Source organism: Eumetopias jubatus, unplaced genomic scaffold, assembly GCF_037043125.1.
Source record: "Eumetopias jubatus isolate StellerSeaLion01/CBP00866 unplaced genomic scaffold, mEumJub1_p1.0 scaffold_10, whole genome shotgun sequence".
In the NCBI taxonomy this organism is placed as follows: domain Eukaryota; kingdom Metazoa; phylum Chordata; class Mammalia; order Carnivora; family Otariidae; genus Eumetopias; species Eumetopias jubatus.
The window spans coordinates 92,124,338-92,139,941 of NW_028274816.1; the positions used below are offsets into that span (position 1 = coordinate 92,124,338).

The 15,604-nt window shown below is 37.5% G+C and overlaps 1 protein-coding gene and 1 pseudogene across 3 annotated transcripts in view; both read left to right on the top strand.

Annotated features, from left to right (window-relative positions):
• ABCA9 (ATP binding cassette subfamily A member 9) overlaps positions 1-15,604 on the top strand; it is a 60,257-nt gene that overhangs the window by 22,207 nt on the left and 22,446 nt on the right. For all 3 annotated transcript variants that reach the window (XM_028112862.2, XM_028112863.2, XM_028112864.2), the window contains 7 exons: positions 1,166-1,305; positions 4,047-4,166; positions 7,329-7,527; positions 10,117-10,283; positions 10,929-11,062; positions 13,317-13,454; positions 15,305-15,412. In XM_028112862.2, the coding sequence (XP_027968663.2) occupies positions 1,166-1,305; positions 4,047-4,166; positions 7,329-7,527; positions 10,117-10,283; positions 10,929-11,062; positions 13,317-13,454; positions 15,305-15,412 (1,006 nt within the window). The remainder of the gene's footprint in view (positions 1-1,165; positions 1,306-4,046; positions 4,167-7,328; positions 7,528-10,116; positions 10,284-10,928; positions 11,063-13,316; positions 13,455-15,304; positions 15,413-15,604) is intronic.
• Positions 5,046-5,675, top strand: LOC114216083 (UPF0462 protein C4orf33 pseudogene; annotated as a pseudogene).

Here is a 15,604-nt window from a genome sequence, read left to right on the forward strand (position 1 = left end):
TTTTTTATTGTTTTGTTAATCCCCATACATTACATCATTAGTTTTTGATGTAGTGTTCCATGATTCATTGTTTGTGCATAACACCCAGTGCTCCATGCAGAACGTGCCCTCTTTAATACCCATCACCAGGCTAACCCATCCCCCTACCCTCCTCCCCTCTAGAACCCTCAGTTTGTTTTTCAGAGTCCATCATCTCTCATGGTCCGTCTCCCCCTCCGACTTACTCCCCTTCATTCTTCCTCTCCTGCTATCTTCTTCTTTTTCTTTTTTCTTAACATATGTTGCATTATTTGTTTCAGAAGTACAGATCTGTGATTCAACAGTCTTGCACACTTCACAGCGCTCACCATAGCACATACCTACCCAATGTCTATCACCCAGCCACCCCATCCCTCCCACCCCCCGCCACTCCAGCAACACTCCGTTTGTTTCCTGAGATTAAGAATTCCTCATATCAGTGAGGTCATATGATACATGTCTTTCTCTGATTGACTTATTTCACTCAGCATAACACCCTCCAGTTCCATCCACGTCGTTGCAAATGGCAAGATCTCATTCCTTTTGATGGCTGCATAATATTCCATTGTGTATATATACCACCTCTTCTTTAGCCATTCATCTGTCGATGGACATCTTGGCTCCTTCCACACTTTGGCTATGGTGGACATTGCTGCTATAAACATTGGGGTGCACATACCCCTTAGGATCCCTACATTTGTATCTTTAGGACCATATTCTTAGTGACTCTATCAAGTTACCCCTGTGTCTGTGTTCACCATGTTCAAGTCTTAGTTTTTGCAAAACCCATACTTTACTGCAAAGGGGAAATTCAAAGCTGAGCTTTTGGATAGATGGAGACAAAATCAGGCATTTCCTCTACCTCACTTCAGCCAACATCTAGCTGAATATATCTTTCCTCCAAATAATAATCCCTGAGTTATTATCCCTTATACTAGTGCCTCTAGATTATATAGTTTAGACTATATTAATGTGGACTATCTTTGGACTATTTATTTTTAAGTCTTGCTTCTTCCATTATATATATATATATATATATATATATATTTTGTCTCATAAATATTAATGAAGTGACAAACATACTACAGTTGTTTGTAGAGATGGTTTTGGATAAAAATAGCATTAACATGCTCTTTTTAAATGTTAGTTTGCATCTGAATGAAATGTGTGATCCAGACAATATAACATCACTTGTTAAACAGCACATCCCTGATGCCAAATTAACAGCACAAAGTGAAGAAAAGCTCATATATATTTTGCCTTTGGAGAGGACAAACAAATTTCCAGGTAACAGAACATAGAGACCACAGAATGATTTATAACATTGTTACTAATGATAATGGTGGCCTCAAGAATGATCGATGACATTTTTATTCTTGCTAAGCGCATGGCACTGTGCATAATCCTTTAATATTCCCCAAAGTTACTGCTAATATTAGCCCCTGATATTATCCCCAGATCACTTATGAGGAAACTGAGGCAAAAGATGCTAAATATGCTTCAAGTGGCAATCTGGGCAGTTAAGAGGTACAGGACCACATCAAGCTAAAATTAAGAATATTTGGGACATTGGTTTCAGGAATGAATGAGAGAACCTGGTCCGGGCAAGGAGGGGTCTGTGAAAACAGCATAGAGTGTTAAATGGGAGCGAAGGGAATGGTACGCTGCCACATGTAGATGGTTTTATTATAAACACCGTGACATGATGTTATAATCTAAGTAACCAAATAGTAATTATGATCAACCTGTATGTTGCCAAACATTCTAAGCTCACAGCTTTGCCGCAAATACGGAAGCCTGGAGGCTCATTGCCTCCAGGCTTTTCTACCCGGTCTCCCAATATGATTTCATTTGCCAAGAGTTTTGAGGTAGGTTGCATTAAAAAAAGAAAAAAAAGTATAACCGTAGAATGTGTTTATTTTGAGTTCAAGGAATTTGCTAGCTTTTAATGGAGGATAATGGCTCTGGAGCTGCCTGCTTGAATCAATAAGCCTGCCATAATCATGGTTCATAAGGAAATAGAGTACTAGACAGTAGGGTGTGGTGATTGAAAGCTGGGATACTAGAGCCAGCCTGGGTAGGTTCAAATCCCAGCAGGGCTGTTAGGAGCTCCATTATCCTGGACAGGTTATATTACTTTTCTGCACTTCAATTTCCCTATTTGTAACAAGGGAATAATGAGAGTACTAACTTTATAGGATTCTCATGAGGATTAAATGATTTAGTATATTTAAATATATTATTAAAATATTAAAAATAAGCACGGCACCTGGACTCATACCTGACATAGAAGCTATGGTATTTCTCCAAGTCTAAGACAGCCTCAGCTCTAGGATGTGCTACCAAGAAAGAAACAGACAATGACAGACCAGCATTTGTGATACATTCTCATTTCAAATATGGTAAAAGATGATGAAATGTATTATCTTAGAATCAGTGATCACTGCAGTCTTAGATGTGTATACCATGTCTTTGATATACGTGACCTATGGAAGCAGAAACCTTTATGAAACCCACAAAACAAAGTGTTACCTGATTATTTGTTAAATGCATTTCAAAAGGGAATGCGCAATTTAAAGAAAGACTGAAAAAGAACCAACACTTAGAAATCATGACTACATCTCTATATTTATCTAACATACCCTTAAGATAGATACCTTTAATTTCTCCCAATATTTGAATTAGTTTCTCCTTTATTCTACTTCACATTTTCCTGAACTTCCCCCAAACTATTCCCAGTATCTTAAAAAACAAAACAAACAAACAAACAAAAACCCGCCAAATGACCTACTAATCCCTATAAAGACCTACCTTCTTTTTAAAAATTTTTTTGCAGCATGATGTCCCTTTTAATTTTTTATTTAAATTCAATTAATTAACATATAGTGTATAATTAGTTTCAGAGGTAGAGTTCGGTGATTCATCAGTTGCATATAACACCCAGTGCTCATTCTATCAAGTGCCCTCCTTAATGCCCGTCACCCAGTTACCCAATCCCCCCAACCTCCCTCCCCTCCAGCAACCCTAAGTGTGTTTCCTATAGTTAAGAGTCTCTTTTGGTTTGTCTCTCAAGACCTACCTTCTTTGAAGTCTCTTCATACCGTGGTCAGAAGCTGAAAAAGAGAGATAGAGTAAATGCAAAGTTACATACATACTTTATCCTTTCCTTTAACTTATATATTTCTCTAAACTAGGGAAGATTGTGCAGCACCTAATTATTTCTATAAACATTAGTTATTTTGCATTTGTTATTTTACTGCCTACTAGTTATTCCCAAGAGCATTCTTCTCTCAGTTTTTAGAATAATATTCCTGAATTAACAAGGTTTTAGAATTTAGTATTTCCTACCTTCGTCAGTTGGGGGTGCTATAACACATACCATAGGCTGGGGGGCTTACAAACAGCAGACTGATTTTTGATGGTTCTGTAGGCTGGGAAGTCCAAGATCTGGGTTCCAGCACCTTGGGGTTCTAGTGAATTACCTCTTTGGGGTTGCAGAGTGCAGACTTCTTGTATTCCCATTTGGCAAGGAGCAGGGAGAGGAAGCCAGCTTTCTTGTGACTCTTTCAAAGGCATTAATCCCATTAATCAAAGCTCCACCCTCAGGACTTCATCTAATCCTAATTACCTCCCAAAGCCCCTACCTCCTAATACCTCACACCTGGAGGGTAAGGTTTCAACATACGGATTTATGGGAGACCGCAAGCATTCAGTTCATTTATTACACTGCCCATTATCAAACAGAATTAATTTTTAAAAAACAGAATAAATAAAACATAATATTTCTTAAAGAACTCTACATATGTAGCTTTCCAAGAATGAAACATAGATGATTACAATTTTATACTCAAGACATGGACACACACTGTATAGATTATTTTAGAAATAAGGGAATGTCTATATCATAGCTTTGTTTCTTATGAATGCTTTTCACCTATCACACATGTTCTCTATTGTTGAAAAATATAGTTACTATCAATCTCTTTACAAATTATATTCTTCTAATGCATTTTTGCGACTACTTTTAGATCTTTACAGGGATCTTGACAGATGCTCTAACCAGGGCGTTGAGAATTACGGTGTTTCCATGACAACTTTGAATGAAGTGTTCTTGAAATTAGAAGGAAAATCAGCTATTGATGAATCAGGTAAAAAAAAAGAAGAAACTTCAATTTTATCTTTCTGTAGAATATTCTATCTTGAAAATATACTTTGAATGATGAGACTGTATGCTTTTGGAGGTGCTCTGATTCAGTCTGGTCTTGGGAAAACTTAGAGCAGAGAAGATATGTATTTCTATCTCCTTCTTCCCTTTTCTCCCAATGCTGGCCCCCCCTCTTAAATTCCTTATTTTGGACTATGCATTTTACTAAGGGTATGGGACAGTGTACAAGACTAGGTCCTCATGGAGTAGACAATAAATACATAATGTAAGTGCTATAGAGAGAAGGAAATTAAAATTGTATCTTGACAGTTAACTTTTCTTGTAACATTTTGAGGCTATTGTTCCAGTATCTTCAGGGTTACATTGTTGTTATTGGAAGATTTGCTGTGGGTATAATTGCCATTCCTTGGAAAGTCCTCTCTACTTGATCTAAGATAATTCCTTGTTTCTGGATTACTCTCATCCTACTTGGTTTACTCTTTTCTATGTTCTTTTTTTCCCCCATTTTCTATTTTTTTATTGATTGAGTGGGTTTTTAAAAAATACCTCTTTCCCTCTTTTATCCACTTTTGAAGTTATATACTTGTGGTTATGCTTAACTTTTAATATACATGTACTATAGCTTTCTCAAAGTCTAGGGCTGATCAGTTTCTCTAGGCTTGTCTTCCAAAAGAGGTAATTTTTTTCTTGTTTTCAACCATGGCTACATGAAAAAATATTATATCTACCAATTTTATATCCTTGGAAGGGGATAGGGAGGGTTCTATATATATATACCAACTCTTCCACCTTAGTCAGAAATACCGAGAGTTTCAGTCACCTCCCCAGAAAGCTGCGAACTGAGTGTAGCATGGAAAAGAGCCTACCGAATCTTCAGATGGATTTTAAAATTGAACACACTTGGGATGGTTTTCCAGTGAAGCATGAGCCAGTATTTGTCAGGCTGAATCCAGGTGATGGAAGGGTGATGATGGAAGTTAGTGCTCCATTTTTCAATGATCCTCCAGCCCCACTTGGAGAACCAGGAAAACCTTACAATGAACTCTGGGATTATAAAGTTGTGGAAACATTTTTCTCGAATGACATAACTGAACAGTATTTAGAAGTTGAACTTTGTCCTCATGGACAACATTTGGTGCCCTTACTCTCTGGAAGAAGAAATGTGTGGAAAAAAGAACTTGCTCTGTCATACAAAGTGTCTAGAGGAGAGACAAAATGGAAAGGCAGAGCTTATCTTCCTTGGAGTTATTTTCCACCAAATGTGACAAAATTCAATTCATTTGCAATTCATCGATCAAAAGATAAAAGAAACTATGAAGCTCTTTACCTTGTGCCTCAACATGAACTGCAACAAGGACAAAAACCTGATTTTCATCGTCTGGAATACTTCAGGCCTTTGAGTTTTAATACACTGCTTGGAGAAGAATGGAAACAACCGGAATCAGAGCTGTGGTTAACAGAGAAACCTGATGCATAGGAGTATAGTAGATGATCATATCAGTCATTTCTTCTCTGTATCTTTTAAGATTCAATACAATCCCAGTTAAAAATCCCAGAAGGCTTTTTTGGGGAAAGAGAGAAAGAGACATTAGACTTCACCAAAATCAAAACTTTCTGTTCATCAAAAGCTTCCATTAAAAAAGTGAAGAAGCAAGCCACAGATTGGAATAAAATATTCAAAATATCCATATGTGACAAAGAACCTCTTACCCAGAATATATGAAGAACTCCTACAAACCAGTAATAAAAGGAGAAGCCAGTTAAGGACACTTCACAGAAAAAAAAATATACAAAAGGCCAATAAGTATATAGAAAGTCAACAAGACTTATCATCAAGGAAATGCAAATTAAAACCACAAGATACCACTAAATGACTAAAATTACAAAATATACACACTGGTTAAACGGTTAAAACTGAAAAAGACTGACAATATCAAGCAATAATGGGAATGTAGAGTACCTAGAACTTTCATACACTATGGATAGGAATGTAATATATGGTACAACCACTTTGGAAAACTGGAAATTTCTGAAGTTAAATACACACCTACTCTGTGTTTCAGCAGTTTCATTCTTAGGTATATACTCAAGAGAAATGAATGTTTATGGCAGCTTTATTCATAACACAAAACTATAAACAATCAAGTTTCTATCCACAGGAGAATGGATAGACAAACTGCAATATAGTCAGACAGTGGAATAACACTTAAGAAAACGAATGGACTACGGGTACATGCAATAACCTACATAAATCTCAAAAGCATCACATTGAGCAAAATAAACCAGGTACAACATTCCTCATAACCGTCTATATGAAGGCCAATTATAGGCCAAACTAGGCTGTAGTGATGCATCTCAGAACAGTGATTGCTCTGGGTGAGGGCAGGGGATTAAAATTAGTTGGAAAAGGGACATGAGGGAATTTGGCGGTGGGGGGGGAGTAGTTGGAATGTTTTATATCTTGATCTGGCTGACAGTTACTGCATACATTTATCAACATTCCCCAAGCTGTATATTTAAGATTTGTGATTTTACTATATGTAAATTATACCTTAATAAAATATTGTTATAAAATTTAAAAAAAGAAATACCGATAGTTTATCTTTTGCAATGAGTAGATTTTTCTAGGCTAAAAATGGGTTTCTTTTCATTGATTTCCCTAGAATAAATTAAGCCCTTAAAGCTATAGACACAAACCTTTTTAAAAAGAAAATACAAGGGCGCCTGGGTGGCTCAGATGGTTAAGCGTCTGCCTTCGGCTCAGGTCGTGATCCCAGGACTCTGGGATCGAGTCCTGCATCGGGCTCCTTGCTCCTTGGGAGCCTGCTTCTCCCTCTGCTTCTCTCTCTCTCTCTCCCTCTGTCTCTCATGAATAAATAAATAAAATCTTTAAAAAAAAAAAAAAGAAAATACAAGATTTCTTTCATTATTTCATAAGTTTTTCTTCTTGTATTATGTCATTTTTTTTTTGCTTTGTTTCCTTTTCTTTGGTAGTTACTCTCATAATGCCATGAATTTGTTTATTAGCATCTTTGCCCAAGATTCTCTATTCTGACACCTTCTGGTGAAAAGATGGTCATAGAACAATCTAAGTAATGCACATCTAAAATGACACATTATAAATTATTGATTTTATGTTTTATAGATGCTGGAATTTGGGGAGAGTTACAAAGTAATAGGACAAAAGATACAGGAAGCCTTGTTGAGCTGGAACAAGTTTTGTCTTCCTTTAAGGAAACAAAGAAATCAATCAGCGGCATGGCTCTCTGGAGACAGCAACTCTGTGCAATAGCAAAAGTTCGCTTCCTCAAGTTAAAGAATGAAAAAAAAACTCTGTTGACCATGTGAGTACTCAAGTGTTTCAGATATGTTGGGTTAGTGATCTCAAAATAAATTCAAGGGGAAAAAAACAAAAACAAACAAATAAACAAACAAACAAAACACAAAAAAACCCTCTGAGATAAATTCCAGCAATTGTATGTGGTCTTTTTTTAACACAGAAAACAATTTCTAATTGCTTTGGTGGGTATGTAATTAAACCCGGTAAAGTTTGGGCTTTTTCTCTTAATTTCACACAGAATCTGCTCTTATCCAAGGGTTGAAATCGTTTTTCTGAAGCATGGAAGTTAGCACTTGGGTCCCATCCCCAGGACTTCCTCTTTGCCCAAATAGCCCTGTGCCAGGCTGTATCTGACCCATCCACTCTCTGGAACCTGCTTTATGGTTCACACATTTCCCTATAGCTTCGGGCTGTTCATTGAGTAATACCTCCTTGCAAAAATCCTGCTCTCCAGCCAGGAATCATTCATTAAAAAATATTTGTTAGCACTTCTGCATAACACTCTATGTTAAATATCTGTAACACTTATCAAAATAAATCAGACATGAGATTTGGCTCTTGAAGGTGATTAGAAGTACACTAAAAACCATAGCATAAGATTAGACAATATTGTCAATCAGAGCATTCAGTATGTGAAAGATTATGTTCCAATATGGGCATCAGAAAAATCGTTTTGTATGAGGGAGAAATGGAGTCTGGTGTAGGAAAATATAACAGTTAGTCAAGGAAAGAAAGGAAGATGGAAATTCAGGCAGAGGGGACAATACTGAGTATGGAGATACATGAAAACTCAGAAGAGCTATTATCAATTTGAGTTAATTACAACATAAAGTATACAGAAAAGTAAAAAATAATTTTGATAACGTATCACATACAGCTGAAGAGTTTGGGCTTTATGACTAGTAAGGAAGTATTGAAGTTTTATTTTTTATTTGAAAAGATGATTGACATAATTAGAACAGATTGCCAGGGGGGACACCTGGGTGGCTCAGTCAGTTGGGCGTCTGACTCTAGATTTCAGCTCATGTCATGATCCCAGGGTAGTGAGATCCAGCCCTGTGTCAGAGTCTGCACTCAGCAGGGAGTCAGCTTGGGGATTTCTCTTCCTCTCTCCCTCTGCCCCTCCCCCCACTTGCGCTCACTCTTACTCTCTCTGTAAAATAAAAAATACAATAAAATAAACAGATTGCCAAATTGCCCTTAACTGGGCAATGGTGCAAAAATGGCTCAGAAATAGTAGACTCTGGAGACAAGGAAAACAGTCATTGAGGACAATACTGAAAGAGGTCAGGAGAGAGACAATTAAGGTCCAAACTTGAAAAGTGGAAGAGAAAAGTTTTTAGGCACCTAATGATGATATGATAGAAATTTTCAGCTATTCAGGAAAGAGACTTAAAGGAGACAGATTAGTGGAAAATGGTCCTTGGAACTTGAGTGAATGAGAAAATGTTGTAATTTATACAAATTGGGAACAGGAAGGGAAAAAGTTTCAGAGTGTCGTACGTCTGAGTGTTGGTGGTATGCCTGTGTTCAGTGGTCTAGAAAAAGGAAGAAATGCAAGATGGAAACAGAGGAAAGAAGTAGGAATTGGAGAGATATTTAAGAGTCATACCTAGCCAACATCATGAGCTTGAGTGACATGTCCAAAATGGCGGGGGGGCAGAGGAGAGGCATTTAGAGAGATAGAAAGAGCAAGCATAAACAATGTCCACAATAGCCAAACTGTGGAAAGAGCCAAGATGTCCATCGACAGATGAATGGATAAAGAAGATGTGGTATATATATACAATGGAATATTATGCAGCCATCAAAAGGAATGAGATCTTGCCATTTGCAACGACGTGGATGGAACTGGAGGGTGTTATGCTGAGTGAAATAAGTCAATCAGAGAAAGACATGTATCATATGACCTCACTGATATGAGGAATTCTTAATCTCAGGAAACAAACTGAGAGTTGCTGGAGTGGGGTTGGAGTGGGAGGGATGGGGCGGCTGGGTGATAGACATTGGGGAAGGGTATGTGCTACGGTGAGCGCTGTGAATTGTGCAAGACTGTTGAATCACAGATCTGTACCTCTGAAACAAATAATGCAATATATGTTAAGAAAAAAAAAGAAAGAAGATAGGAGGGGAAGAATGAAGGGGGGGAAATCGGCGGGGGAGACGAACCATGAGAGACGATGGACTCTGAAAAACAAACTGAGCGTTCTAGAGGGGAGGGGGGTGGGGGGAATGGGTTGGCCTGGTGATGGGTATTAAAGAGGGCATGTTCTGCGTGGAGCACTGGGTGTTATGCACAGACAATGAATCATGGAACACTACATCAAAAACTAATGATGTAATATATGGTGATTAACATAACAATAAAAAATTTAAAGAAAAAAAAAAAGGAAGACCAAGCATAGATACTAGGAACGATTTCATTTTAGAAAAAAAGAAACAAGGGTTGGGGGTGGGGGGAGAAGTCTGATTCCTATATTTGATTAGTGCTTAGAATTTATTTCTATTTTAATATCCATTATCTACTCAAACTTAAAAATCTACAAAAGTTGCTATAGATGTTTTTTTTTCTTTTACATTTTCCTCCATGTAGATTATTGCTTTTTGGCATCAGCTTTTGCCCTCAGCTTTTGGAACATCTATTCTATGAGTTATATCAAAAAAGTTATTCTTGGGGACTGACTCCTAATATGTACTTCCTCTCTCCGGGACAACCACCTCAAGCTCCTCTGACCCACTTACTGGTCATCAATAAAACAGGTAAACATAGAGCTAAAATGTAACTTTTCAGTGTTGTTCTTCTTGAGAGATTCCCCAGACAACATAAACCATGAAGGGAAAAATAAATTCTGTATGTTTTAGAAAACACATATGAGGCCAAATAGGAAATTAATTTAAAAAAATGAAAAATTCAAGGCTGGGAAGTTTATTTTAGAAACACATCTTGCAAGGTTCCTTAAATCCTAAAGTTGATTGCACTGAGCAACCAAAGGGGATTTAGTAAGATAAATCATTGACTGATCTTTGAGGCCTTTCCACAACATTTTTTAAGTACTATGCATTCTTGGGTGCTGGAAAAAAATCTGTTCCAAATTTCTAAGAAAATAGAAGATTAATATCTTTAAGGATTATGTTAATTTTAAATAGTATTTTTACACTAACAGAAATTATATGTAAATGGCTAGGCTCTAGGGAAAGTAATCTTGTCCTATCTTTGATATCAGAATGGATTTTGGTATCATAGCATCATTTCTGCCTTTCTAAGGAAATCCTTAGACAGTCTTTTATTATGGTATGCTTTGTGTGACATCATTTAGTTTAGGGTTTATTTATTTATTTTTTAAATATTACTTGCCTGTTGTTTTACTTGCCTCTTGCTTCTTTTGATTTTTACCTTCATGGTAGGGTCAAGTATTGATAACTTTATACATTCACTGAGGCAACAGAACATAGCTTTGGAAGTGGATGCCTTTGGAACTAGAAGTGGCCCAAACGAGCTATCATACAATGGAGTTATCACTGTGTCAGGTGATGACAAGGTATGTTGGGCTCTGACTGTTGCATCTCACCAAAGATGGGGTATGGATGCCATTTGAATAATACCTAACAACGGACATAAAAGGCCAATTTAACACAAACAGATGGGATATCTCTCATTTGTAAGAGGAGAAGTTGTACTGCAAATATTTGCCCACAGCCTCCATTATAACAACATAGAATGAAATGCTGTTTGATTTTATTCCTCATTAAATTGTATGCACTATTATTAACAATGAATTTAAATCTTATTATCAATTGTATTCCATTCTAATAATGAATTTAAATTTTATTCTCAATTGGATTTTAACTCAAATGACACTTTGAGGAATCCTCTAATAATAAGTCTGATTAATATCTATTGTGAACTTCAGCTCTATTACCAAAAAAAAAAAGAAATCGTTCTTAATTTTTTTACAGTAGATTTTTGTTTATTTTTTACGGGAAAAAAACTCAAGTCTGGCTGCTAAACTTTTCACAAATGGGTCAAATCTTCAGATAAATATTTATATTTAGCTATCTGATATTAAAAGATATCTGTTTCCAGGGCACCTGGGTGGCTCAGTCAGTTAAGCAGCTGCCTTTGGCTCAGGTCATGATCCTGGGGTCCTGGGATCGAGCCCTACGTCCAGCTCCTTGTTCAGTGGAGAGCCTGCTTCTCCCTCTCCCTCTGCCTGCCACTCTGCCTACTTGTGCTCTCTCTATCGCTCTGTCATATAAATAAATAAAATCTTTTTAAAACAATTTCTGTTTCCTACAACTTCCGGTTCATGAATCAACAACAGTGGATCACCTAGGAGCTTGTTAGAAATGCAGACTCTCAACTAATGAATCGTTGAACACTACATCAAAAACTAATGATGTACTATATGTTGGCTAATTGAACATAATGATAATAATAAATAAATGAATAAATAAAAATTATGTGCCAGATGTTGGAAAGAAAAGAAAAGAATTGCAGACTCTCAGCCCCCACTCCAGACCTACTGAGTATTTGCACTTTAATAAAATCTGCGTTAGTATGCTCACTGAAGTTTGAGAAGGACTGCCTTATTTGGCAATATTTAGGATTGGTGTATTTCTTATAAAAATTTACATTTCTACTTCCCTTGAAAAATCCCTCCATATGCTAATTCTGGCAGTCTGTGGTTGGAATTGAGAAACAGTTGCCCAGTTTAGACTTGGACTTTACTTGCCAAGTTGCTTTATCCCCATGCTGCTTCATGCATGTATATGACCTGCCTAGACCCTGTGGGAGTTTGGGGAGAAATCCCTGTGACAGACAAATGAAAAAAGATGACAAGAGAGTGTTACATGTGTAAACCACAGCAGGTAAATGCAACTTGGAGTTAATTTTCAGAAATAATTTCTGTGCCAATAATAAAATTAGAAATTACCTTTGATCAAACTAGTCTTTGGTATGTTTTAATCAGGCTAGTTTCCAGTGTGCCCAGAAAAATAGTTTAAAAGATGGCATTCTTAATATCAGTAAACATTACTTTAAGTAATTAGATTAGATACAATCCATGTGATTTATTTGTGATTGCAAAAATGCATGCCCAAATAATAACTTACTTACATTCTTTTTATTTGGGCAAGAAGTAATCATGTTATATGTATATGTATATACACGTCATATATTTTATATAATATATAGAAAGAGATGTAACATTTTTTACCATATGTCTCCCCCCAGTTTTATTAAGATAATAGCACTGTATAAGTCTAAGGTGTACAACATTATGACTTACATATACTGTGAAATGATTTTAAAATGCCGTTTGAAAAGAGATTTTTACATGCAGCATTGCTACTGCAATCTCAGTATTTGTGAAAACCTATGCTTTCATTACAGTAGCTGCCTGCCTCCTGCTTCTAAGTATCCACGCATTCTTAATTTATAAAGTGCGTGTATCGCATTTTGAAAGGAAGCCTACTGCCATGTCAAAGAGGCATTGCTTTGTGGAGTTTTATGGTGTTGCTGCCAAAAAGCATCTGAGGCATTTCATTTTGTGAGCATTTAGGCATAAATAGCCACACGGCTGATGCTATGGTCAGTAAAGAGCAAAATACTGAATTATTCCTTGCGGTATATCGGGAATTAATCAAATAATATGAGTGATGGTGATATTAATCACATTTAGTGCTTTAGCCTTCCTGTTTTGTCAATAATTCGAACGATTTTCTACCATATTCTTTCATTAAATTTTGTATTTGCTTTCTGAGAACTTAGAATGCATATTTGTTACATTTTAGGATCACAGGTTCTCAATAGCATGTAACACCAAAAGGCTGAATTGCTTTCCTGTCCTCATGGATATCATCAGCAATGGGCTACTTGGAATTTTTAATTCTTCAGAACACATTCGGACTGACAGAAGCACATATTTTGAAGTAAGTATAATTTTTTAGAGGGGGGACAGAGGAAGAGAGAGAGAGAGAGAGTCCTAATCAGGTTCCACGCCCAGCTTAGAGCCCGATGCGGGGCTCGATCCCACAACACTGAGATCATGACTTGAGCTGAAATCAAGAGTCGGATGCCTAACTGACTGCACCACCCAGGCGCCCCAGAAGTAAGTATAATATTATCTCACTTATCCTGAACTTTAAGGAGTTTTCAAGAAGACACTCGAAATGCTGAAATAACATCATGTTAATTTTTGTGAACTTGTTCTTGAATAAGTGTATGTTTTACATACATGTAGTTTACATTTACAGGTTTATACACACACACCTATATACATACACACACTATCTGGTAATGATTATGCAACATTATAACCTGAATTGGATGACTTGGGGTCAGCGAAACAGCAGAAAATACAATTAGTTGAGGAAAAGAACTGACAATTTTCATCTTAGATCTGTCACTGTCTGTCGCAGTAGGTAATGGGACCTCGTTGAAACAGCCAGAGTCTTAAAGGCCAGACAATGGGTCCTTAACAACTTGACCTTCTGTAGCCCTTGGCTCAGCAATCCACAGGAAAAAAATACAGATAAAAAACTTCATCTCAAAGTTTTCTTAAGAAGTAAATAAGGCAATGTGAGCACCAGGTGCAGTTGACTGAGTTAAAGACGATCAGTAAGGCACAAAAACATCGGAAAGCACAGGCACTTGATAAACTGCTCCCATTATCACTATTGCTCTTTGTATTATTTTTCTTCAGAGCGCATTGAGTTTCCATTAAAGAATGTTCAGCTTTGACTAGATCAGCAGACGGGCTGAACTAGAAGCAGTTCTTGTTTACATACAGTTTGCCAGGCCTGCTCAGATCTTGAGTCAGAACCTCCACAGAACCTCCACACACCACAGTGGGGGAGGGTGAGCAGCTCTATCATCTCGCCATCTTGAATCTCCCTTGGCCTTCTTGAAATGACACCATACTCCACAGCATACTCCACAGCTCCCCGGTCACTCTTTGTTATTAAGAATTATTCCACAAAAGCTAATGATGTAATGTATGGTGATTAACATAACAATAAACAAATTTAAAGAAAAAAAAAGAATTATTCCAGTGCTGTCCAACACTTCAATTTCCTATCCAATTCAAACACCGCAGGGTCAGTTTGTGGCCTAATGGCGGTGGACTGGGTGGGTTGGCAGTGGTGGGCTTTGCCCTTTTCCCCCCTTTTCTAGTCTAACATCTTGGAGTAGAAAGGAGAGAGTGACCTTGCTCAGACTCCCCACCCCCTTTTTTCTCCACTGCTGGGGCTGGAAGCAGAAAGGAAACATGGAGAAATTAGGACAGGAAGAAATGGTGCTCTGGAGACATCTTGCTTTCTCTAGTTGTATCTGCTACCTGTAGCTTCTATGTATGTGGCCGCCACAGCCTAGGTGACCTGCCTGATTGTCTTGGGTAGTGTTTAGCTTTGACCCCAGTCCCTTGTGTAGAGGAAGATGCACTCGATGATGCAGAGCGGAATTTCCCTTCGGCTGCTACGGAGATGCCCTCACTGTCAAGCTCTCTCTCCTTTCCCTTGTTCATTTTTTGATGTGGCCATCATGCAGGTAGTTAACAACTTCCACCCCTGCGTTAACCTCTGTGCTTCTTCAGAAAGAGCTGTAAGAACTGTTGAGTGCCTCTTGCACACTGTTGGAAAGCTATAGAGATTTGGGGGTGCGGGGGGGATGCCCCACATTCTTCATAACCCTAATTCACATATTTGAATGACTTAGTTAAGATCAAGCACAGATGAACCAGATGTCCAATTGCTAGCAGTTCACGTGTTCTGCATGATTTTAGGAGCACATGTCTTATGAGCACGGGTACCTGAGCAATGCCTTCTTCTGGATACCTGTGGCAGCCTGTTTTACTCCTTACATTGCGATGAGCAGCATCGGCGACTATAAAGTAAGAAGAGTTAACAAAGTCCTTGCATGTTCTTATTACTCAGAGACCCCTTCTCCACTCTATGACCATACATTTCTATGGAGGTGGTGCACCTAATTTACATGCTTTTAATAAAAGGTTGGCAAATATGAAGAAAATGTTATTTTTCTTAAACAACTGTGAGACCTCAGGAAGGACAGCTGAGGAGTATCA